General features: G+C 35.0%; 1 protein-coding gene across 12 annotated transcripts in view; it reads right to left on the reverse strand.

Annotated features, from left to right (window-relative positions):
* LOC114330686 (muscle-specific protein 300 kDa) overlaps positions 1-26,130 on the reverse strand; it is a 603,413-nt gene that overhangs the window by 105,473 nt on the left and 471,810 nt on the right. For 6 of the 12 annotated variants that reach the window (XM_050652274.1, XM_050652275.1, XM_050652272.1 and 3 more), the window contains one exon: positions 2,552-23,866. In XM_050652274.1, the coding sequence (XP_050508231.1) occupies positions 2,552-23,866 (21,315 nt within the window). Of the gene's footprint in view, positions 1-2,551; positions 24,131-26,130 lie in introns of those variants that run through there. The other 6 variants (XM_050652282.1, XM_050652281.1, XM_050652278.1 and 3 more) reach the window with 5 other exon arrangements.

Below are 26,130 nucleotides of genomic sequence, written 5' to 3' on the forward strand. Positions count from 1 at the left end.
TTACGAGTAGAAGTAGAAGGTTCTCATCCAACTAAAAAGCAAAAAAAAGAGTGAGAGATGGCATATAAGTGAAGAGTCTAAAAGCAATGGGCGAAATTGGCACAGACGTGACACAGGTGAATGGTCTGAGGAGTGGTGCAAATAAACCTTTATTCCTATCCATAACAATTGATAACAAGTATCACTAAACGTACGCAGCAATGACAGAACCATTGCCCTTATTTTTTATGCAAGCAAAATTCTGCTGCTTTTAACCAATGAACGGCTAAAGAACTTTTTACTTCCAGAGATATCTTGGATAATGGATAAATATCTTAATAAACAATATAGCAAATATAAAACATAGAAAAAATTAAAGATAGAAGATGGGGCACAATAGCTGCTATCTACAAAATCGACAGCAAAAGAAACCTGGAGATCTTTTAGAATAAGATATGCCATTTATATTTTGAGATATTGGCAAAAATAGTATCTCAGGCTGATGGTAAATTTGAATCACTTGATTCATTAAAATTATGTACATTAGTTCTGTCACCTGCCTGGCTGTGTAACGGAAGGCCATCTACAGGAAATTCCAGAAGAAGAAATAAATAAGGTTATGTACAAACATTAACATTCTTCTTCTTTCAGATTTTCGGACACCTGGCTGCGTAACTGAAGGCCAGAGTCTACAGCAAAATCCAGAAGAAGAAATAAATGAGGCTATGTACAAACCACGGTTCTTAGACATTACTAATAAAGTCTAATAACCGTGTGTACAAACATTAATATTCTTCTTCTTTAAGATTTTCTATTCTAGCTTTGGAATTTTAAAATGTGTCAAATAGATTTGACAGTTTCTTCCAGCCGTTTATGATTTACTTTTAATTATTAATTAGAGCTTTATTAAATCGGCACACTAAAAATCAAATTAACACATGCAAACATTAAAATTCAAAAAGATAAAACTTTTTCACACACCAAATACCTTATATTATTCGCCAGAAGCATTTTACGTAACATCAAAAAGCCTTTTATGACTGAGAATATGTGTACTTCACCTTTACAATAACACATTAAAAGCTTCTATTTTATATACTTATTTTATATAATATTCTACATAATTTGAATTTGTTTAACAATGCAACGAAGTAAACTTTAGAGAGAACAACGTTGTTTATGTGCAGTCAAATTTAAATTGAGTTAAGTTATGAACACATGAGTCCCGAAACAAAATGAAAAGCTCATTGAGAGCAGTCTCCTTCAGCGCCTGTATCAATACATAGTTCATATGTGACAGTGTTAAAGGCCTGTTGATAATCGTTTAAAGATATCTTTTCTCTGATTAAAGCATTTCTGCACTAGTAACGGCATACAAAAAGATGCTTATTGTTGTTCCCAAGCAGTTTTTGAAAACAAAATGAGTGTCTCATGTGATTTATTTTTTATTATAAACTTCTCTGTGAATTACTTTAGGGAACAGCTTGAGGGTATGTAGATCATATGAGCTTTGTAATGGCCTTTGGGGCGAGCTTTCTAGTGAGCTTTGTGGTCTGGTATTTTTTTTTATATAAAAAACTGTTTTTTTATATAAAAGTAGACTAAGAATCTAAAAATTAACGGAATTAACGCAGAAAACACAAAAAATCGCCGATAGAACTTAATTAAGCTATGAAATGCCAATAGTGTCAAAATTTCATAAATATCATTAGTGTAACAATTTCAGAACAGTAGAGTAAACTTGCTTGAGTTTGGGCCAATTACAAACAAGAATTACGGCGCGGTAAATTTGAATTACTCCCTTTGGTTTAAAAACAGACCAGCAAATATCCTTCACACTTACGTGCCTGTGCCGTCTCACCCATTCTAGAATATTTCTCTCTTTCTACTTGTCAATTACAAACCCTATATCTCAGGATTGCAACTAGCTGAAGTATTTAATAAAGGTACTGCAGGAAGTACTCAGTCATTATTATGAATATAGAACTGGTTTATACCTAACGTTTCGTCACTTTACAATTTTTCTTGGGAATAAGGCACCATTTTACTTTAAAATATGTCTATTTGACGTTTCGATTTCCATTTCGGAAATCGTTCTCAAAATACCTCCGCTTCGTCTGCAATGGTGGCAGATATCAAAGACAATACAGGAGCGGATTTAACCTAATGTCATTATTATCACTCATTGCTGATCTTCTTCAAGTATCAACGCTATTCGTAATGTGCTGCCGGGATTTGTCGATTGGTCCAAAACGATATTGGAATTTTCGGTTTGTCCAATACCCATTTGCACCAACCGACAAATTCTAAGAGACACATAAAGGCTACACGGTGTATTTACTCATCAGTATGATTAACTGACACTGCTTCTAAAAAATAGTAACCTTGTAAGTACACATATTCTTTTCTATAAGCCCCAAATAAAAGCAAAATATTTACAAATGTATTTAATACACTATCCAATAAATAAAATTAGTAAGCAAAACAGATTCAGAAACACCAAAATAACTAGGTTAATGAGAGACAAGCACAAAGTCTGGAACCCAACACACACAACACAATGAAATTTCACCTTTTTGAGATGTCTGTCATTCCCGGATCCACCTAGAGTCGTCGACTTCGTTGGCTGCATTTGAGGCCCTAAAGAGGAGGTATCGGGTAGGGGTTCGATGGCACCGCAAGTTACTAGAGTATTATTCTCGACTAAAGGTTCTGGAGGTAGGTAAGTACTTTGCTCTTTCCAACCAGCTATACCACCAGGTAAGCTGTACATCATGTACTCAGAGTTGGGTAGTGTTCTACTGAGAGATTCTCCGGTTTGATCGCGAGGCGAGCTTCTACCGCTAGAACCGTCAGAACCACCATCGTCATCTGGTGGACCACTTGGTAGAACCACAGCGTCACCAGAACCTTGTTCTTTCCGTTGCATCGCCAACTCCAATTGCCAATTTTCTTCGGCTTCGTCATAGATTTTCTTTGTTAGCCAAAAACCATCGTCTAGTAATAAATTATTTATAAGCGTATTTAACGAGTCTGCTTCTAAAGGTTGAGGACCTACAATCTCGTCATCTACATCCTGAGACTCACTAGTTTTTCCAGTGATCTTACTAACCACAGTTGCCACTAATGATTTTATAAAACCAGGTTTCTTCGATTCCTCAGACTCAAACTTGGACTTCTTTTCTTTCTTTTTGGATGGTTTTGAAGGTGTGGATTCAGCAGAGACATTCGATTCAACGGTTTCATTTTGTTGCAAATAAGCTTCATCATATTTCGCGGCATCGTCTAAAAATTCTTGAACTACTTTTGTCTCTTTCAAAACAGACTGATCGTATAACTTGGCATCTTCTAAAAATTGTTGAACTACTCGTTTATTCAACTCATTTTTATCAACAACTTCTTCACCAACACAACTTTCAACTTTAAACAACTCAGATTCTTGTTGTGGCGTCAGTTCTTCTTCTTTTTTAACGTCAGAGGTGACATAAGTATGTTCTTCTGTTCTTTCAGTTTCTGTAGGCGTTTCTACAGTAGTAATCGTCACTTCACGAACGATTTCAGTATTTATACCAGTTTTCCTTGAGCTAGGAGTAAACTCAGATTGCACAAATTCTTCTGGCTTACTTGAGCTAGGAGCAACATCAGATTGCACAACTTGTTCTGGTTCGGTTGAGCTAGGAGTAACCTCAGATTCCACAACTTGTTCTGTTTCATTAGAGCTAGAAGTAACCTCAGATTGTATAAATTGTTCTATTTCACTTAAGCTCGTAGTAACCTCAGATTGCACTATTTGAGCAGGATCTTTCTTCTTTTTGTTTTTCTTAGATTTCTTCAATAGGGATTCGGCATGAACCTCATCAACAGTTTCAAGGAGTACTACGTTTTTCTGATCTGTAACAGCTTCAACATCAGTCTCTTTAATTTCTTTAGTTTTAACAGCCTCAATTACTTTCTCATTGACGATTTTGATTGGTTCTTCAATATCTTTAGATACATTAGTATCAGATTCTACTTCCACAATACCTTTCTTCTTTTTGTTTTTCTTAGATTTCTTTGGCACAGATTCCATTAATTTCTCATTATCGCTTGCTGAATAGACATCTTGGGTTAAATCAGTCTGAACCACAATTTCTTCAGTTTTAACTACCTGGGTAACTTCGTTTTCGTTAATCTTAACTGGATCTTCAATATCTTTAGGTAATGTAATTTCAGTTTCTTCTTTAACTTGTAGTTTTAAAATATCTTTCTTTGATTCTGTATGTTCTTTAACAATATCTGAGTATGTAAGTTTTCTAACCTCTTGTGTTTTGCCCTCAGTAGTTATTTGTTCTTGAGGTTCAACTGATGGTATAGTTTCAATTTTTTGTAATTTGGTTGGGTCTTCTGACTCAATTGAGACCGGACCAATATCAGATTGTGTATCGTCTTTTGTCTGAGTATCATTTTTCTTCTTTTTGTTTTTCTTAGATTTTTTAGATTGAGTTTCAGTTGGTAACTCGTCTTCACTTTTTAATAGTTCAGTCTGAACTTTAGCCTCTTTGGTAGCTTCGGTCTGATCAACACGAATAACCTCAACAGTAACTGTTTCCTCTTTATTTTCGTGAATTTTGGTTGGAACTTCAATATTTACAGATTCAGGTTCTACAGCTTGTTCTGCATCCTTCTTCTTTTTGTTCTTCTTAGATTTCTTCGATGGTGATGATAGCGGTACTTCTTCAACGTTTTCTGGCGAGTCTTGAGGTAATTCAATCTTAACATCAGCTTCTTGCGCTTCTTTAGTTTCAATTGCTTGGACCTTTTCAACCGTAACTGTCTCTTCTTTATCTTCTTGGACTACAATTGGTATCTCAATCTGTTCAGATACAGGTTCTATCTGCTCTGTTTGTACTGTATCCTTCTTTTTGTTCTTCTTAGATTTCTTCGACAGCGATATTGTCGGTACCTCGAGAACATTTTCTGGTATTTCTTTAGAAGGCTCAGCTTTAATTTCAGATTCTTCTGTTTCTAAAGTTTGAACTGATTGAATGACTTCAATTGTTGCAGGCTCTTCCTTATTTTCTACGTCTATGGTAGGTGTTTCAATATTTACAGAATCAGGTTCTACTTGTTGTATATCTTTCTTCTTCTTGCCTTTTTTAGATTTCTTTGATTCGACTGGAACTTCTGTGACACTTGTTGGTGTGTCTTCTTTAGGTAATTCAGCCTTTTCTTGGTCCTTCGATTGTATTAGTTGGATAGCTTCTACTTTAACATTCTCTTCTACGGGCCTAATTGGCATTTCAGTTTTTTCAAATTCATGTTGGCTTGGAATTTGTTTAACACTCTCTGAATATAGAAGTTTATGCTCATCTTTAGAGGGTACAATAGTATCTGTTGTGACTTCTTTACTGACACTGACTTCAATTTTTCCTTCCTCTAATGATTTCAAAGGTTCAATCTCTGAAACACTTTCAGTAGGTTTAGTTTTCTGATCCTCAATCGCTTTTATTTCTGAGGCTTTAAGTTGATCAGAATCTGATGATTTCTCCACTTCTAAAATTTCTTTTGTACCCTTAATTATTTCTATAGTTTCTGGCGTACCGTAGTCTACAATTGTCTCAACTACTTGTTGCTCACAAGTTTCTTTACTTGCTTTAGATTCTTTTTTAATGAATTCTGTATTAATGTCTTCTACATAGTCTTCTTTATTCTCAATATTAGATTGAACTTCTGTAGTTATTGTAGATTCTGTTATTCCTGTTATTATTACTTGATTACCAGAACTTGATTTAGAATCTGCGTCGACAGATTTATCTGCTTGTTGAATATCTACAGGTTTAACGATATCAACAGACTCTACTTGATCTTGTGTGTCTGAAGTTACTGTAATTTGATTATCAACATCAACTTGATTAACTGTCTCAGTTACTTCTAATACAGTAATTTCTTGTGTTTGATCACCAGATTCAGGAATTTCTGTCGTTTCTTCTTTTTTAGATTTAACCTCAACTTCTGTAGATGTTGTAGATGTTTCTTCTACGTCTATTCTTATTGACGACTCATCAATAGATGATTGTTCTTGATCTACAGATATTTTAGGAGAATCTTGTGTACCTGTTTTATGTTTCTTGGTTTTCTTTTTCTTACTTTTCGTCTCTGTTGTTTGCAATTCTTGCACTGTGGGTTGCTCCACTACTTTTTCTGATGTTATCTCTTCTGTAGTTTCTTCGACTGTTGAATCAGTAATGGTTTCAACGGTCTGGGGTTTATTATCGATAGAAGTAATAACTTGGGTATACTGAATGTATTCAGGAGTAACTTCTTCTATATGAGACTTCACAACTGATGCGTAGGTTCTACTAGGAGACCTTGATTTAACTTCAAACTGTTCGTTAGATTGGACAGTAGCTATAGCTGGTAATACACGTGGCGAATGCTCAATAGTTTCAGACAATTCTTGCTCTTTAGGGGCTTTTTGGCGTTTTGACTTAGACCGATTTCTTGGCTTTTTGATAGACTCTGTATGTTCAATTTGATCTTCAGGTAAACTATCTTCAGGTTTAACTTGTGTAGGTTCATCTTTTTCAGTAGTATCTGCATCTATTTGTTCTGGTTCAACAATGACAGGTGGTATTACTTCTGGTATATAACTAAGTTCTTCCTCTTCTATTATGACCCAAGAACTATCGACGACGTGATCATTTTCCTTTAATATAGCGGATCTTTCTTCTTCGATAAATGTACCGATTTCAACTGGAGAAATCTGCTTTGATTCTCTTATTTTAGGTAAAGATTCTTTCGTTTCGACTACTTCTTCAGACACATTTCTATGAATAAATGTTTCTTCGACTTTTTGATCTACTGGTTTGACATCAGGAGAGTCACTTCTTCGTACATTTTGAATTTTACTAGTATCTATTTCAGTAAAGGCTCTTGGGTGTGGTGAGGATTCTCTACTTCTTCCAGTTTTAGCGACATCTGCGTAAGTTAAGTGATGGAAACTAGTTTTAAGGTGAATCTGTTCTGCAGAAATATCTACAGGCTCTTGAACGTCAGGCTTGGTGCTAGGTCTTTCTTCAGCAGGTGAAATTTCTTGTTTCGGTTCATCGATTGGCTTGGGCGTCCTTGATCTTTTTCTAGATTTTTTCGATTTCTTTTCAACTTCTAGGTGTTCAATTACGTCAGGCTTCTTTTCTTCTTCTTTGACTGGTTCATCATGAATTTTCTTTTCTTCTTGTTTAATTGGCTCAACATGTTCAATTTTGTCAACAAGACTTTCTTCGGATTTTTCTTTAGGTGTTTTGGATCTTTTTCTGGACTTTCTTGATTTTGGTTCAACTTTTAGTTGTTTATCTGCATCTGCTTTAGTTTCTGCGGGTACTGCTGGCTCTATAAGTTCGGCTTCTTCGGCCGTAGTAATGTCTTTGTGTAAAGGTTCTGTCACTTCTACAGATGGTGTTGCCGTAGTTTTCACATGGTGAGATGCTAAAATTTTTGCATACGAGGTATTAACAGATACATTATTTGATTCTTCAACATCAAGTTTGGTATCTACTTTCTCCAACATTTCTGACTTATCAATGACCTGATCGGCTTCAACAGTTGGTTTAGGAGTTCTTGATCGTTTCCTAGATTTTCTAGGTTTCTTTTCAACTTCCAAATGATCTACTACTGCCACATTAACCGATGTATCTTTTTCTGTAACTACAGGTTGTTCAATTTTTTCTACAACTTTTGTAGTTTCTGAAGATGTGGTTTGAATTATTGTAACTTCAGGTTTAGCACTTGGTTTTGTGTGATGACTTGATAAAATTTTAGCATAGGATGAGACAGTGTTATCAGTAGAACTTATTTGAGACTGTTCTACAGGTTCAGTAGGCTTAATATCTTCTTGTACTACTTCTGGACTTTGAGGCTTGTCTTCTTGAACTTCAATATTATGCTTTGGAGTTTTTGATCGTTTTCTAGACTTTCTAGATGTCTTTTCAACTGTTAAATGCTTATCAATATCGGACTTGTCTTCTTCTGCTTGAATTGGTTCTATTTTCTTAACTACTTCAGTTGTTGTAGTAACTCTTTTAGGAGATGTTTCAACCAATTTAACTTCTGGTTTAGTAGGTAGTTTTTCATGTTGGCTGGATAATATTTTGGCATATGATATTGTACTGTTAGTGGTAACTTGATCAGTCGTATCAAAAGATGTTTCTTTTGTTTCTACTTCTTTTAATTTTACCTGATCTACCTTTTTCGGTACATCCATTTCAGTATATCTTTCTGCTTCTATAAAAGCATTAATCTGAGCTGAAGGGGATTCCTGTCGCTGCTTCTTTGGTATTACTTCAGTGAAAATAATGGTCTCTTCAGGTTCTTTTTCGTGTACTATAGCATCTTCCATCTTATTTTCAGATGCTTGTATTTCGGTAGTTTCCTGGATTTCAACTTTTGCTGCATGATCTACAAAATCTTCTGTAATTGTGACAATTTCCTTGGTTTCAGTTGTAACTGGAGACTTGGATTTCTTTTTATTCTTTTTAGATTTACCTTTACTCTCCAATTTTTCTCCTGTATCTTCAACAGAAGGATATTTCTTCGGCTCTGATGTTTCGATGATATGCGGTTCTGAACTATCTTTTGTTGACGTTATAAGTTTCTCATCTACTTTTATAGACGTTTCAGAATGTTTCTCATTTGGTTTGATGACTGGGGATCCAAGTATTTTCGCATAAGTCAGACCACTGGGGAGTTGTGTATTATTGTCGAATGTTTCTTCAGTTTTAATAGGTTTCACAAAAGTTTCTTTGGTTTCAGTAACTATAGTTTTTACTACCTCTATAGATTCTGGAGAAGAATCTGCAGGAGCTTTTGGTTGTCTTTGTCGAGACCTAGATCTTGATCTGGACCTCTTGCCCTTTTTGGTAGCAACCTCCATAAAACCTTCAGCGTCTGTTGTAATGGTAGGTTTCTCGAATATTTCTTCTGTAAACGGTTCGTCCAGGTCCGTTACTTTGATTTCCACTTTTTGTATACCAGTTTCTTTAATCGTAGTTGGAGAATCTTCTCGTTTTGATTTAACTGGCGCATTTGCAGCTACGATGTCTGCGTATGTCTTGTCTCCGCCTAAACTCTCCCATTTATTGACAGGTTTAATTTCTACTGGAGCTGTAGGTATAATTTCAACTCTTTGTTCTAACTTTGGACTTATAGTTTCTGTCCATGGTTGAGAAGTAATAATATCTCTAATTTTGTCAACTTTTAGTTCTGAAACCACATCCCTAGGAAGCAAGCTCTCTTCCATTCTTTGTTGTTCTAATCTTTCTTCATGTCGTTTCTTATCTTCATTATCCTCAAGTATATCAGTCACCCATTTCGTAGTATGAGCTGGAGGTAAGTTGTACGTAGACTCGTATTGATCGAACATCGTCGAATCGCTTTTACCTCCCTCCCAACTTAGTTCCTCTTCTTCTTCATACACTTGAGTATAGTCTTTAGTATCCGGAACAGTTGTTATTTGCGATCGTGAGCTGGGTATAAATTCTGCAGCATCTGGATTTAAACTGTAAGAGGATTTAGACTGATATACATCTGATTTTGGAACAAATTCTGTTATATGGTCAACTATAGCCTCAAATTGTGAATGTGAACGTCCTAATTGAGGAACCAGTTCTGCATCAGTTTCCTCTGATTCTACAATTGGTTCTTGAGAAGAAACATTATCCTCAATTTCAGGTATTGGTTGTTCAATGTCTTTAGCTGGTTCTACTACAATTGTATCGACTTCTGGCTCTTTTGAGGAGACTAAAATTGTTGATTCTTCTGTTTTTGTTACAGAATCAGTGATCTGAGAAGTAACTTGTTCATTCTCAATAAATTTAATATTAATATTGGTTTCCTTTGTTGGTTCTACTTGGAAGGCAACATCTACAGATTCTTTATTTTGAACGAGTTCAGTATTCATCGAGGTTTCTACTTTAGGTTTAGGCATCTTTACTTCTCTATTTATTTCTGTAAGGGTTTCAGTTTCAACTTTCTCAATATTCCTGTGTTCCGTTTGCAAAGAGATATCTGCAGATTCTTTAGTATCTTTAGGCTGGACTTCATTTTCTACAGGAACTTCTACAGATTCTGATAATTCCATATTTTCTACTCCAGTCTCAACGATGGTTTCAGTAGTTTCTAATAGGTCATGCTCAAGTTCTACTCTATTCTCCTCTTCCTTTTTCAGAGGAATATCTACAGGTTTTACTTCATCGATTATTTCTTTAATAATGTCTACGCCAGTATCAATAACGGTTTCAATATTTTCGATTGCATTCGTTACTGATTCAGCTGGTGTCTGTTCTATATCAGGCGTTTGTTCTATACTTTCCAAATCTACCTCTTGACCAATTGTCGTGATTTCAGATTCTTTGATTACCACTTCTATATCTTCAGATATGGGTTTCGTTTCTACAACATTATCTTCAACTTCAAGTGTCTCAGATATGATCTTATCTTCTTGTGCTTTTCGTTCATACCATACGATTTCAGCTTGAAGCAGCTGGCTTAGGTCATATTTGGAACTATCTTCTAGTTCTAGGACTGGCTTGTTTTCTGCCTTTGCAGTAATTTCAGGTTCTATTATTTTTTCCGGTTCTTTGCTAGGTTCATTATCAATAACTTGTTTAGACAGTAACTCATAGTATTTGGTTTCTTCATGGCGCATTCCTATAACATCATAGTGGTAAACAGTCTCATCTACAGTAATTTTTACAGACGATGATGGTTCTTTAGTAATGTTTGTTTCTATTACTTCAACAACTTCAGATGGTTTGGATTTTTCTTGTTTTGTTACAGTTGGTATGTCTTCGACTTTTTCTTTTTCTTCTGGTACAATTTCATCAGTTTCTGCATTTGGCGTTTCTTCCTTTGTAATTACAACTTTCTGTTTGTTTATAACATATTCTGTTTCTAGTTTGTTTAAATAGATTATATCGTATGTCATAGTGGTAAATTGATCTAAAACCAGGAAATCTTCCAAATGTCTTGTATCAGCAGTTTCTTGAACTACCTCCTGAATCACCTCTGGTAGTTTTTCTTCTTCCTTTTCTACTATATAAGTCGCTTCTGCCTTATTTTGACTAACTACATCGTACACTACTGTTGTGAATGTGTCTGCAGCTAAATTGTTCTCTAATTTTGCCGCAGGTGTTTCTATTTTTTCAGGAGTTACAGAGATGTGTTCAGTTGGAATTTCCTGTAATATGTCTTCTTTATTTTGCAATATTGTTACAGACTTCTCTACTTCTATAAATGTGGTATTAGTATCAAGAGTTTCTTGTATTTCTTGATTTGTATTCTCATCTTTTTTGAGATCAGTCTTTTGCTGAATAGCTGCAACAGTATCATTTGGTGGCACTGTTTGACTGTCATCTTCCTCGTCAGAAAAGTCCATAGGTTCATCCAATATATCCATAAACAAAGTACTTGACTCATCAATAGGCAAACCTTTATATTCCTGTTTCTTTATTACAATCGGTTCTTGCTCTGTTCCTGTTTTAAGTACTGATATGGTTTCAGTAAATACAACTTTATCTTTCTTAGTATCTTCGTCGCTAGGCCTAGATACCTCCGCTTGCTGAATTTCTGAAACTATAGCTGTGTCATTTGGTGGCACTCTTTGGCTTCCATCTTCCTCATCTGAGAAGACCATAGGTTCGTCTAATATATCAATAAACAAAGTACTTGATTCATCAATAGGCAAACCTTTATATTCCTGTTTCTTTACTACAATAGGTTCTTTTTCTACTTCAGTTTGAATGGTTGATGTGGTTTCAGTAATGACGAATGTTTCCTTCTTAGTATTTTGATCGCTATGCGTGGATATCTCTGTGTTCAAAAAGTCATCTACCACAACTTTGTCAGTATTTACTGTAGGAACTTCTTTTTCGCATATGTTTTCTACTTTTGGTGGTTCTTCCTCATCTGAGAAGACCATAGGTTCGTCCAATATATCAATAAACAAAGTACTTGATTCATCAATAGGCAAACCTTTATATTCCTGTTTCTTTACTACAATAGGTTCTTTTTCTACTTCAGTTTGGACGGTCGTTGTGGTTTCAGTAATGACGAATGTTTCTTTCTTAGTATCTTGGTCGCTATGCGTGGATATCTCTGTGTTCAAAAAGTCATCAACCACAACTTTGTCAGTCTTGACTGTAGGAACTTCTTTTTCGCATATGTTTTCTACTTTTGGTGGTTCTTCCTCCTCTGAGAAGACCATAGGTTCGTCCAATATATCAATAAACAAAGTACTTGATTGATCAATAGGCAAACCTTTATATTCCTGTTTCTTTACTACAATAGGTTCTTTTTCTACTTCAGTTTGAACGGTTGATGTGGTTTCAGTAATGACGAATGTTTCGTTCTTAGTATCTTTCAAAAAGTCATCAACCACAACTTTGTCAGTCTTTACTGTGGGAACTTCTTTTTCGCTTATACTTTCTATTTTTGGTGGTTCTTCTTGATCATCTGAGATGACCATAGGTTCATCTAATAAGTCCATAAATAGATTTGTAGATTCGTCGATAGGCAGACCTTTGTATTGTTTCTTTTCTACGGTTACTTCAACTTTCTTGGAAATGTCTTCTTCCTTTGGTGTAATATCACTCTTTTCAACAACTTTTTCAGTTTCACGAGTTTCTTCCTTCTTTTCCGGCTCCGTTTTTAGTTTTTCTGGGATTGGTTCAATATGTTTCAAAGTTTCAGACTTTTCTACATCTAAAAATTCTTGTGTTACAGATTTCTCTTGCGATATCAAAATATAGTCACCATATTCACTGGATGTGGTAGTTACCTCTGTAACTTGGACATCCGCCGATTTTGCTTTCTCAGTTGTGTTCTCATCCTCTTTCTTTTCAACAATTACTGCTTCCTCAGTAAATTTAGGAGACTCGCTTTCTTTGTTCTCTGGAACAAGTGGTTCTTCTTCATCTGAAAATACCATAGGTTCATCCAAAATGTCCATAAAGAGATTTGTAGATTCGTCAACAGGTAAACCTTTATACTCAATTTTGGTTGGTTTTATTTCAGTGATTTGAGTGTCTTTTGGATCTATAGAAGTTTCAACTGAAGCTGGTTTGTCTTCCTTTGGTTTTTCATCTTTTAGTATGTCAGGTTCTTTGTCATCCTGATCTGGTGTTGGTTTAGATGATGAGTCCTCTTCGTCTGAGAGAATAATTGGTTCGTCTAATAAATCCACGAAAAGAGTAGATGTTTCATCTATAGGAAGACCTTTATATTCTATTTTTACTGAACTCATTTCTTGGGTTTGTATTTCTGGTTTCTTTTGAGTAGTTTCAGTAATTGCTACTTCAGTGGTCTCTTTTACTAATGGTTTACTGACTTCTGGTTGAACTTTCACAGGCTCGTCTAGAGTTAAAGATTTTTCTGCATCAAGAAAATCTGTAACAACCTCGGTTACTTTTGGTTTTTCGACCATTTCGAACGGTTCAAGAATTGGTTCTATACTAACTTCTTGTTCTTTATCAGATAAAACAATCGGTTCATCCAAAATGTCTATGAAGAGGTTTGTAGACTTATCAATAGGAAGACCTTTGTAGTCTTTTTTAATTATTACAGGTTCTGAAGATTTCGTGGTAATTGTTTCAGTTGTAACTGACTTAATTTCTTTTTCTACAGTACTTTTTGGTTCTTCTACATTGGTATTAATAAGTACAACTAAATCAGGCGACTTTTCCAAACTTTCTGTTTTAGTAAGTTCAGTCTTTTCTATCTTCTCGTCATATTTTTGTTTTTGGTCGAGAGTAATTACTGTTTCTGTAGTAACTGATTCTGTGACAATTATGTCTGCTGCATCTTTCTGTCCAATAATATCTTTTTGCTCTTCTGGTTTGGCTTCTACAACTTCTTGTTGATGTTTTTTGTTTTTCTTCTTTTTCTTTTTATGAGTAACGTCTTGTTTTTCAGTATCATCAACGTCTTCTGGTTTAGTTTCTGGTTTTATTATCGTCTCAGTTTTTGAATCTGAGATGTGTCTGATTTCTTCTGTGACTGTAACTGCTGGTTTATGAATTTCTTCAGCTACATGCTTTTTCTTGTGTTTCTTCTTGTGTTTCTTTTCATCTGGATGTGACTCACTGGCATCCGAAAGAACTGTAGTTTCCTTTGTAACGTTTTGTTTTTCAGTATCTACCTCTATAAGTGGACTAGGCGATACACATGGTTTAGCCTCTAGTTTTTTTATAGTTTCAATTTCTGTATCTGATAGGTGTCTTATTTCTTCTGTGACTGTAAATTCTGGTTTATGAATTTCTTCGGCTACGTGCTTTTTCTTGTGCTTCTTCTTCTTGTGTTTCTTTTCATCTGGATGTGATTCACTGGCATCCGAAAGAACTGTAGTTTCCTTTGTAACGTCATGTTTTTCAGTGTCATCAACTTCTATAAGTGGACTAGGCGATACAGATGGTTTAGCTTCTGCTTCTATTATCGTTTCAGTTTCTGTATCTGATATATGACGTATTTCTTCTGTGACTGTAAATGCTGGTTTATGAATTTCTTCAGCTACGTGCTTTTTCTTGTGCTTCTTCTTCTTGTGTTTCTTTTCATCTGGATGTGACTCACTGGCATCCGAAAGAACTGTAGTTTCCTTTGAAGGTTCCAGAATATATGCTGGCACAGGTTTAGGCTTGATTTCAACAGGTTCGAGATATTGAGGCTTTGGTTCTAAGTTTGAACTTACAATACTAGCCCAAGAAGGTTTGTTTGTTAAGATCACTGTTTCTTCATTAGGTTTGGCAGCGACTTCTGTTTCTTTTGCTTCTTGTACTGAATGAACTTCCTCAACAATTTTTTCATCTGGTACAGGAATTTGAGGATGTTTCTTTTTATGCTTTTTCTTCTTTGATTTTTTCACTTCGGAAGTAGTACTATCCTCTGAGTCCGGATATTGAACATTTTCTTTAATATGCTCTACTGAAATTGTTTCCTCATCTACTTTCTGTTCTTCTGTCACTGTTTGTGTTTCAGTAACATTTGTCTTAACGATCGTAGCGTAGGAAACACCTAGTTCCTGAATATTTGTTGTATCGATGGATTCAACCGGTGTACGAACAACCTTAGGTTCTTGTTGATCAGGAGTTTCTTCCACTGCAGCTGTTTTTTTCTTTTGTTTTTTCCTCCTTGGTTTGGAACTGGAATCTAAGTTTTCTAAATCTTCATCAACTTTAATTGTCTGTTCTTCATTATGGTCTACCATTACTTTTTCTGCTATCGGTTTTTGTTCTTCTATTTGCACCGCAGAAGTAGCTTTAATTTGAGTCGAAACAACTTCTATTGGTAGTAGTTCTTGTTCTACTTCTTCAACTAATTCAGTTGTTAATGTAGGATTCTCGGTTAACGTTTTAACTTCTTGTGTAAGTGGTTTAGGTGTTTCAGGTTTTTGCTCTTCTACTGTTGTAACTAATTCAGTTCTATTCACTTGTTCTTCTTCTATTTTATTAGATATATCTGTTGATATAACAGTTTCAGTTACTGTTTTTACTTCTTGTGTAATGGCCTGAGGTGTTTTTTCTTCAATGGCTTCATTTTTAGATATTTCTGTGGATAATACATCTTCGTGTTTAGTCTGTTTTTTCTTTGATTTCTTTTTCGATTTAGGCTCATCTTTGGGCACTGATTTTTCACTAATTGTTTCAGTAAATGTTTCTTCAGGCACAGGTTTAATTTCTATATTTTTCTGTTTTTTAGACTTCTCTTTGTGGTCCATTTTGGGCAGTTCCACTGGTATTTCAATTTTATCTGGCACATCTTGTTCATCAGTTGTTTTTGTAATTTCTGGCAGTAATGAATTGTTTATTTCTTCTGTAATGAACATTGCATTTATATGCATGTTTACCCTATGTTCTGGTACTTTTGCAGGTTTTTTGTCCTGAACAGAACTGATATCTTCATGTTTTTGTTCATCTTTAGGCTTTTTAGATTTTTTCTTTTTGGATTTTTTATCCTGTACTGATTCAGTAATTTCATCTTGTTGTGTACTGATAGTACTATGGTCAGTAGTAGTGTTTTCTTCGACGGTAGTATTCTGAATCACTTCAAAGGTTTGTACGATTTCATCAATATGCTTTTCTTCAGGTGCTTTGCCTTTTTCTTCGCGTTCTTCCACAGAGACAAAAACGAATTCTTCAGCACTCTCAGAATCATCATCTGGACTCAAAGCTTGTGTTTCTTCTATGCAAGGGTGTTGCTCTTCAATATTTATTATTTGAGGAGTCTCTTCAAATGTTACAGATTTTCTTTTCTTATCTTTCTTCTTTTTCTTTTTAGCTTCAACTTTTTCGTTCTTAGAAACAGGTACTGTAAACTCTTCTTGTTTTTCTTTTTCATTCTTGTTCTTGGAAATAGCTTCTGTAATCTCTTCTTGCTCTTCTTTCTCGTTCTTGGAAATAGTTTCTGTAATTTCTTTTTGAACTTCTTGTTGATACTTTTGAATCGTTTCCGTTTTAAGAGCAGTAAGAATGTCTTGTAAATCGTCTTGAGGTTTCTCTACAATTTTAATGGCTTGAGGAGCACTTGCAGCAACTGTTGCTTCTAGGTAGGATATTTCTGGCAAAGGCTTCTCTGGTGACATTGGTATCGTAGGTAGATTCTGGAAATAATCTTTCTCAACCTTTATAAAGACACTTGATGATTTGAGTTCTGGAGTTTTATCAGGAACTTCTGCCTCTTTGCTTTCAATACTGGTTTCTTTAGTTGGTTCTTTGACTATCAGTTCTGGTTCTTTAATTTGAACGGTCATTTCAGGCTTTTTAGTAATCGGCTTACCCGTTTCTTCTTGAATTTTGTCGCTTGTAATACATGTCTCGTGTGTTGTTTTATCCATGTTTGCTTCTTCGGTGGTTACGGTAGATTCAGTTACAGTGGTAGTTATTGTTGACCAAGGGACATGAGGTCTTACTTTCCTATCAGGTATACTAGATAAGTCCGGCTTATACTTGGATAATGTTTCTTGCTTAAGCTGTAAAAGAATGTTTTCAGTATTTTGGGATGTTTCTGTTGTATCTAATACCTGTTGTTCAGTAGATGTAACGTTTTCTTCACTGTCTTTTATTTCTTGAATTATAAAATCATCAACTGCACTTTCTGTTCTGAGAGTATCTTGTAGGTGTTTCTTTTCTGTTTCGCTCAATTCTGAAATAGTAACAATGTCTGAGCTATCAGCCTCTTCGATATCTCTCTCAACTAATTCTTCATCTGAAATAAAAACAGGCTCTGTTTTACTTACAGTTACATCTTGTAAAATATCACATGACTCACTAGGTTTCTGGATTGTTTGATCTTCTGTTAATGTAGTAGATACTTTTTTAGACTGTCTGGAATCCAAAACTTCCATTATATTTTCGAAAGTTGTAATTTCGGTTTCAATAACTGAATCTGTTCTTGACAGTGACGGTTCAATGTGTTTGTCAGGAGATTGTATGTCAGTAGTTGTGTCTAACAGTACGTCCAAAGGTAAAGCCTGACGTTTTTTATTGGTACTAATATTGTCGTCATCATCTTTAGTTTTTTCTTTATTCTCTTTCTCTTCTCTTGCTTTCCTAATAGCTTTTTGACTAGGTCGTTCTTTAACCGATCCAAAGATTACCTGTTCCATTTCAAGATCATAGTTCTCAGAAGTTTCTTCTGTCACTTTTTCTACATTATCTGTTATTATTTGATGACGTTCTTCTACTTCTTGGACAATTTTTTCATTTTCGGTTCTAGTTAACAGTTGTTCTTCCACAGAAGTTTCTTGCCGTACAGCATCGATGGTATCTTTCGTTTCTTCTTCACACAATCCTTTCTCAATATGATGTATTTCTTCAACAACGGGTTCTGTAAATTCCATCTTTAATGATATCACGGGCTTCATTCTTACTTCTTCGTGAGTAATAAACACGATTTTGGTGGTATCTTTTGGTTCACTAGTTACTATAGTTTCTTTGACAGCAACAGTATTTTGAGATTTATCACCTTCTTTTATCTGATGTGTAGATTTCTGCGAGTCTATAAACATCTGACTACTTGTTGTAGTTTTTGTTGTTGTAGACTTTTCTGTTTTAGACAGTTCTGTAACTTTTGTTACTGCATTTGTTATGACAGATTCAATAAAATCAGAAGAACCGTCTCTTAAATATTGTGTTATTAAAGCCTTTTCTTCGTCTTTATCTTTATTACTAACGTCTGTAGGAATGATGTCTTTATTGTGAAGCTTTTCATTTACTAAAAATGATTCTGTAGTTTGGGAAACAACTCTGTTTAAACTTGTTGTTGGTTCTTTCTCGGTTTTTATATTTTCAAGTCTTGTGTCAGCTTCCAAAATAATATTTTCTTTATTTTCATCTGCTTTAATATCTTCAGAAACTTTGTCCTGTTTGTTTTGCAAAGGTTTCTTCTTCTGTTTTTTATTTTTTGATTTTTTATCAGTTTCTACTACAGTTATTTCAGTTGTTTTGACTTCACTTATAGGTAACTCTTCTGTAACAACTGTTTGAGATTGAGTAGTTTGAGTTTTTTCTGTTATGAATGTCGAAAGTGCATTTATTTGATCACTTATTACGTTTAATGCATCTGTAGGTGAAGATTCTTCTTTATCGTTTACTTCTGGAGTTTCATTGGTTTCAACAGGTTTAGACTCAATAATATTAGTTGTTATTTTCAGCTCCAGTGGTTTTATTGTTTCTACTTTAGTAGAAACTTCAGTTTTTTCATCAATTCCAGGTTGCTTTTTGCCTTTTTTCTTTTTAGACTTCTTGCTAGTTTCATCCAAAGTATTCTGAACGTCTGAATCTTTAATGATATCAATCACTGGCTGAATTAATTCAGTAGTTTGTTCTAAAACATTGGGGAGCTCGAGGTCTTGTTTTACAATGACTGTTTTATTAGTTTTGTCGATAGTATCTACTACAACCAAAGACTCAGTCACTTGTTCCGTGATAGGAGTTTTGGTTGCTTCATCAGCATTGATGTTAGGTTTAGTTTTATCTTTTTTCTTATTCGATTTTTTACTAGGTTTATTTATAGATTCTTCTACTTTAGTGTCAGAAGATTTCAGAGGTACAGATTCTAAGGTTGGAAGTACTTCGCCTTCAAGTGAAGATTCAACCATGGTATGGCTCTCAAGAATTTTCTGACTTTCTGGTTCTCTAGTTTCTGCAATAGACTTATCTACAACTTCTTGGACATTTGTCGTAATATTTTCAGTATGTTTAACTTCATGTTGTTGAGTGACAACATTAAGTACCTCTAACGATTCTGTTGTTAGTTTTGTAGTAGAGGTATCGACTTTTAACACAGGTTTCGTATCTTTTTTATTCTTTGATTTCTTTTTAATGTCGTGTTCAACTTTAGTCTTGTCTGAAGGTGGTTCAATATGTTCTACCAATATAGGTTCAGAAGGAGTACTGTCTTCTTTAACAGCTTCTACCGGCTCCGTTATTGGAATTTCTGTTTCCTGCACTATGGTGGTCGTTGTAACTATTGTGTCTGGTTTCTTTTTATCCTTTTTGTTCTTAGATTTTTTAACAGGTTCGTCTTGAGTTTCAATATCAAGAGATTTTGGTAACTCTAGGGATTCTGTTATTTGTTCGGTAGTGGAAGTAACAACTAATACTTGTTCCTTTTTATCTTCTTCGTTAGACTTTTGTACAGATTTATCTAAAGTTTCTGTAACGTTTACGATTTCTGGAAGTTTATTGTCTACAATAACTGTATCAACAGTTTTAACTACTTCTGTTGTTTGTTCTGTTGTAGAAGTAACAATTGGTACGTCCTTCTTTTTATCTTTTTTCCTGCTAGATTTTACAGGTTTATCTAAAGCTTCCTGAGTATCTTTCATGATTTCTGCAGATTTAATGTCGACAGTAACAGTTTCAACAGGATTTACAATTTCTGTGGATACTGTAAGTTGTTCTGTAGTAAAACTATCAACTTGTACGTCTTTCTTTTTATTTTTTTTTCTGCTAGATTTTACAGGTTTATCTAAATCTTCCTGAGTATCTTCAATGATTTTTGAAGATTTAATGTCGAGAGTAACAGTATCAACAGGTTTTACAATTTCTGTGGATACTGCAAATTGTTCTGTAGTAAAATTATCAGCTGGTACGTCTTTCTTTTTATCTTTTTTCTTGTTAGATTTTTCTACGGGTTTATCTAAAGTTTCCAGAACTTCTTCCACGATTTCTGCAGATTTAATGTCGACAGTAACAGTATCAACAGGTTTTACAATTTCTGTGGATATTGTAAGTTGTTCTGTAGTAAAAGTATCAACTGGTTTGTCCTTCTTTTTATCTTTTTTCTTGTTAGATTTTTGTATGGGTTTACCTAAAGTTTCCTGAGTATTTTCTAATACTTCTGGAGATTTACTATCAACACTAACAGTCTTAACAGGTTCAACTATTTCTAGGGATTCTGTTATTTGTTCTGTAGTGGATATACAAGTTGGCACATCTTCAGACTTTTGTACAGATAAAGTTTCTTGTGTACCGTCTAGTATTTCTGGAACTTTGCTATCAACAGTGACAGTATCTACTGATTTTAATGTTTCACTAATCTGAGGAACCTTCTTTTCTTTTTTCTTTTTAGATTTCTTAGAAGGTTCATTCAAAGTATCTTGGATTGTGTCTCTAGACGGTTCTTGAGCTGCAATATCAGAATATTTGATAGTTGTTTTGTCTTCAGATATATCATCAACTTTTCTTTCTGTAACATTCTTAGGAACTATATAGTTGTCTTCTACTTGAATCTCGGTGGTTATGAATTGCGTGGTTACATAATTTATATCGGATTGGTCCTTTTGTTCACTGGCAACTTCAACAACATCTACATTACTATGTGTCTTTTCATTTTCGATGAAATTTTCAGAAGTGGCAGGTATTTTCTTTGGCTTCTTGGTTTTAGTCTTCTTAGTAGTTTGCGCATTTGAACTATCTTCAGTATGGCTTGTGCTGATTATCGTGTCTTGTTGCTCAACTTCGGTTACAAGATCTACAGATTCAACGGACTTTACCAAGTGTGGAGTTTCTTGACTAGCAATTTCTTGTTGAGGTTCATCGGTTTTTGGCTGAACCTTCTTATTCTTCTTTCTTTTTGGTTTAATGACTGAGTCTTCAACTTTATCTTCCGTTTTTTCTGTTACGGTTGTTTCCGTTACAACCAATTCAACTTCTTTTAGAGGTACTTCATGTTGATCAATTTGTGTGTCTTGTTGAGGCTGAGGTTTCTTATGTTTCTTCTTTTTAGATTTTTTGTGGCTATCTTCATCGGTAGGTTTGACTGATTCTGATGATTCTGTACCAGCCGTTTGTTTTGTATCGATTTCGGTAACAGAGGTTTCTGTAACTTTGGTGGCTTCAGTTAAATTAGATATATCTGCTCCTGTGGTTGTTTGGGAAGTAGTGGTTTTCAAAACAATGATTTCGTTGTTTGGTTTCACCGTTTCTGGTGCTTGAGGCTGAGATTTGTTCTTCTGTTTCTTCTTCTTAGACTTCTCTATGGGTTGTTCTAATTTTTGTGTTTCGCTGGTTGCTTTTTCTGATTCAATTAACGCTGACGTACTGATGTTAATATTTGAGGTCTGTTGAGGCTCAATAATTGGTTCTTGCTCTGTAACTGGTTCTGGTGTCGCGTTTTCTGGAAGCTGAGGTTTGTTTTTTTGTTTTTTCTTTTTAGACTTCTCTATGGGATGATCTACATCTATTTGATGTATTTCGTTGCCTGCTTTTTCTGATTCAATGAAAGCAGAGCTAGTAGTATCAATAGTTGAGGTGTGTTCAAGCTTAAGTGTGCTAGTTTGGATTTGCTCTTGGTTTATAAACTCTTCTGAGTGTTTTATTTGAGTTGTTGGCTTATTTGGTTTAGGTTTACGTTGACGCTGTGGCGGATGGTCACTTCTATCTTCTGTTTCTTCATCAGATATGTGTCTAATAAACTCTTCAATAACAAAAGCAGCCTTATTTTCGTTTGGTCTGGAATGTTTTGGTTTTCGTTTATGTTTTGATTTTTTATCTTTTGTTGGATTGCTTATATCTTCACTGTCGTGAGATTCATCTACTGAGGATTTGTCAGTTGGTTCTAATTTAGACGTGGTAGTTATTTTGGTTTCTACGATTGTAACTTCTTTGTGTGGTTCTTTAACGGTTTTTGTTTTTGTTTTGGTAACAGTTATCTGTTTAGTATGTGACTCATCTAAAGGTTTAGTTTTCTTATACTTATTATTAGTCTTATGTATATCTATAATAGGAGAAACATCACTATCACTAAGTTTTAAGTCTTGTGTGGAGGAAATATCAGTTGCTTCTCGACCTCCTACATTGGTAGGCTCTCCATGGTAAGAATGCAGCTGATCATGTTCGAAGGTTACTTCATTTAATGTTTCTGGATGTTGCTTATAAGCAACATTGAGGAATTTCTCTTCTTTAAGAGACCTATCCTTCAAAGATTTGCGCGTTTTGTGCTCCCTTGATTTAGACTTCGTATCTTCCGCATGCGTGGAATACCCAGGCACGGGAGATTTTAGTCTGGGGGCTTGTCGAGCGTTCGAAGGTTGCACTGTTGCTATACTGGATGGCTGGAGAGATTTGCCGCTTAGTCCCTGAGACAAAATTTGAGCGTACGAGAAATGCGAACCAGTAACATCCGGTTGTGACGCTTGTGTTAGTGGTTCACGAGACACTTCTTCGTATTTTTCGTTATCTTCTATAGGCACTATATTTTCTATCACCATTTGTTCAGTTGGAGGAGGTACGATACTCGTAGGAATAGACTGACTAGAATAACTTCCCTCTGAGTAACTCGTGTCCTCATAAGCACCCTCTTGATAAGGAATATTATAACTATTGGAACTTTGGTAAGTTTCTACAGGCGTATTTATAATTTGTTGATTTGAAGACATGAAATTTACCATTTCTGGAGTAGGCTGCATGTAGTCCACAAGAGGCACATTCATATTTTGAGCGTAATAATTCTGCTCTATTTGTGGAGGTGCAGAATACTCTTGTTGATGATACTGAGTCCAGTCTTGGATAAAAGAAGGCACCACGTAATTATCTTCAGTTATATTGTTAAAGTTATCTTGTACATCAGGAACTTCGAACTCAAGTTCAGTTTGTGGTTCTATATCTACATGTTTGTCAATGTGCGCAATAGCTTGCTTTTCTAATTCCTGATATACTTGCTTATTTCTTTCATCCTGAAGATACAGTTCTCTTTCTTCAGATGATCTGAATTGGCCTCTTAAGATCTCGGCGTAAGTTGTATTTCCAGGTGCCCACATGGGACTAGGAGATCTACCTCTTATCCTTTGTTGAACTGATAGATAACCAGATTCAGTATCATCAGTATGATCTATAGATTCATCTACTCGTTCTTCTCTTAATTCTGTAACTACTGTAGGTTCTACAAATTCTGTTTTAACAATGGTGGTATGAGTTGAAGTAACAGAATGCTGCTCAGGTTGAATTTTGGCTTTGTTTGGTAAATTTCTTGGCCTGGGGGAACGACTTCGTCGTGCAGCCTTTGGTTTATGTTGAGTTTCTGGTTGTTTTGTAACCTCTGGTTCTAAAATTTGAGGAATATTTTCAAGGGGTGCTTTAATTTCACTTTTTACTTCCATCTGAACAGGTGGTTCTACATGTTTTGACTCAGGGAGAAGTACAGTTAAGTTTCTCTCCAAATGCATAGATTCGGCATCGTGTTTTTCGTAGGCGGGCGAAGCTGATCGGCGTTCTTGCGATTTAGAGCGTCCGGCGGCTATATCTGCGTACGATACTCCGAGAAGGGAGTACTCGGGGTGGGGTTGTGTGGAGTAAGGGTCCACTTGTTGGATTTTGGTGACGAGCGTGGAGATCTCCTGCCGGTTGGATTCGATCCGCGCCTGTTTGTACAGCAACAATGCAAGAAATCAGTAACGCGCACACAATAACAATAATATATACACGCGTAAGAGTTGGTGGCCATGTCGCGCATCAAGATAAGGTCTTAAAGTTTCAAGGTCTTGTCGGGAGGTTTGGGAGGTAAGGATTTAGTGCTAAGTACCAAGTGGTTCTTGGTCGGGCGTGCCCCTTTGCGCTATGGTTTTCATTCGCTCGTTCCGAGCGCTTAATTTTCGTTGCAAAGTACGAGCTCGCTCTGTATGGACCTGCACGGGAAGAGGTGTGGAAGGAATGCAGCGTAACGAACAAAAAAGAAGAAAACAAAAATGTACGTTGAAAAATAACCAAAACAGTAGACAAACATAAATTGTTATGATTGTGTTCGCTTTCTGGCTCACCCAAAAAATATAAAAAAGTAAGCATGATATTACAGGCGAGTGGTGTACCCCCATAAGCATAGCATAACCGAACTAATTTTTTTTGCATTTCCACCGCACCAAACCTTTTTTATTCGATTATATATTTTTTACAAAGTTCAAATGAATTTCTTTAAATTTGTCCAAGTGGGCCGGAAATTATTATTAACAAATCACTTTTAAAAAAATCAAATTGTTTTATCTACTCTGTCATATTATCTAGAAGTTTTTAGTTTGTGAAAATGTCATTATGGATAGCACTGCGTGAAGGGTTTAAAGTGTGCGTGAAGTAACAATGTATTTTAAATGGGCTTTACTTTTTCGCACTGTTTTAACCTTCGCGTTGTCATGGTGACAATGGGTTTTTTGGTACACTTTCATATAATCAAATATCCTTAACTTTCGCGTTGTCATGGTGATGACAATATTCAGCAATGACTTACAACAAAACTTTTGACAGTTTTGTGGTTTGAAAGTAGTTAGGTAGTTAGGATTTTTAAATGTCAAAGTTCTAAAAATTGTAGAATAGAAATGAATTCCAGTGACGAAGAGTTACAGTTTTTTATTTGTTTATCGTAGATAAAATATTGTATGAAACTGTGCGTGAAGTACTTTTTGCGAACTTACGTATAGCAATCGCTCCGTTGTCGCTCGTGCTCTAAAAATCGCGTGCGTTCGCAAAAAAGCATACTTCACGAACTGTTTCATAAATAACTATTTTATGCGCATCTTATCGAATACTTTTTCTCTCTTGACAATTTTTCGAAAAATGCTGCCTTTTTGATCTGTTTGCAATAATTTGGTGAAAAAAGCCTTAGTTAATGATTTTTGGGATTGTTTTTTCTAACTACTAAATGAATTGCAATTCTACAAAAAGTTTTATAATCTTTAAACTCTTCAAATAGGTATAAGGTCGAATATTTTGACAAGGATAAATAGTTTCTATCGGGCTGAATACCTGGATCCAATTTCGAAAATGTTCTTTATTGTACTTAGTTTTAAAGATTATAAAGCTTCTTGTAGAATTGTATTTAGTTTAGTAGTTTAATCCAAAAAAACACTAATTAGGGCATTTTTTCACTAAAAGCAAGTAATTCAAAAAAGAAGCATTAATCGAAAAATCATCAAGAGAGAAAAAGTAGTTATTTCGATACGCTTAAAAAATTAGTGACAGTGATTCGTTTTGAGTGTTTTATTCATGATAATTGTTAATAACAGTTTCCGGCCTACTTGTAAAAATAAAAAAAAATATATATTCAAACTTTAAAAAAAAGTATATCATCGAATAAAAAGGGTTTGGTGGAGTAAAAATGCAAAAAAATAGTCGGTATAGTAGCACTAGCTATCTAAGAGACTAATTAATATTCAGCTCAGCGGGGTTCGAGGTGTGAAATTACATAAACAAGGGATTGTTTCATAAAACAGGTAGATCCCTTGTTTATGGAATTCCACACCTCGAACATTAGCACCCTTCTGAGCTGAATATTAATGGGGCTCTTAGATAGCTGGTACTACTATATATTTCGTTTCTAATAATCTTTTTAGGGGTAAACCGTTCCCCTATTAAGTGTGGTGTGTATGCATAATATGATGATCGTCTGAGGTAAAACCTAGATACCTTGGAAAAGAAGAATCGATTTCATTTAAAATATTACTCACTCTTTACCTACGTCGTATAATTATGTTAGTTTTACGAGAATAACTGTTATTTTAGTACGTCAAACACATGCAAATAAAATAGACCTGTTTGTATGTATAAATACCTTTCTACAGGGTGTCCAGAAACTCTACCGACAAACGAAGACAGGAGATGCCTCAGGTAATTTTAAGACAATTTACCCAAATTCACC

Source organism: Diabrotica virgifera, chromosome 5 (assembly GCF_917563875.1).
Source record: "Diabrotica virgifera virgifera chromosome 5, PGI_DIABVI_V3a".
Lineage (NCBI taxonomy): Eukaryota > Metazoa > Arthropoda > Insecta > Coleoptera > Chrysomelidae > Diabrotica > Diabrotica virgifera.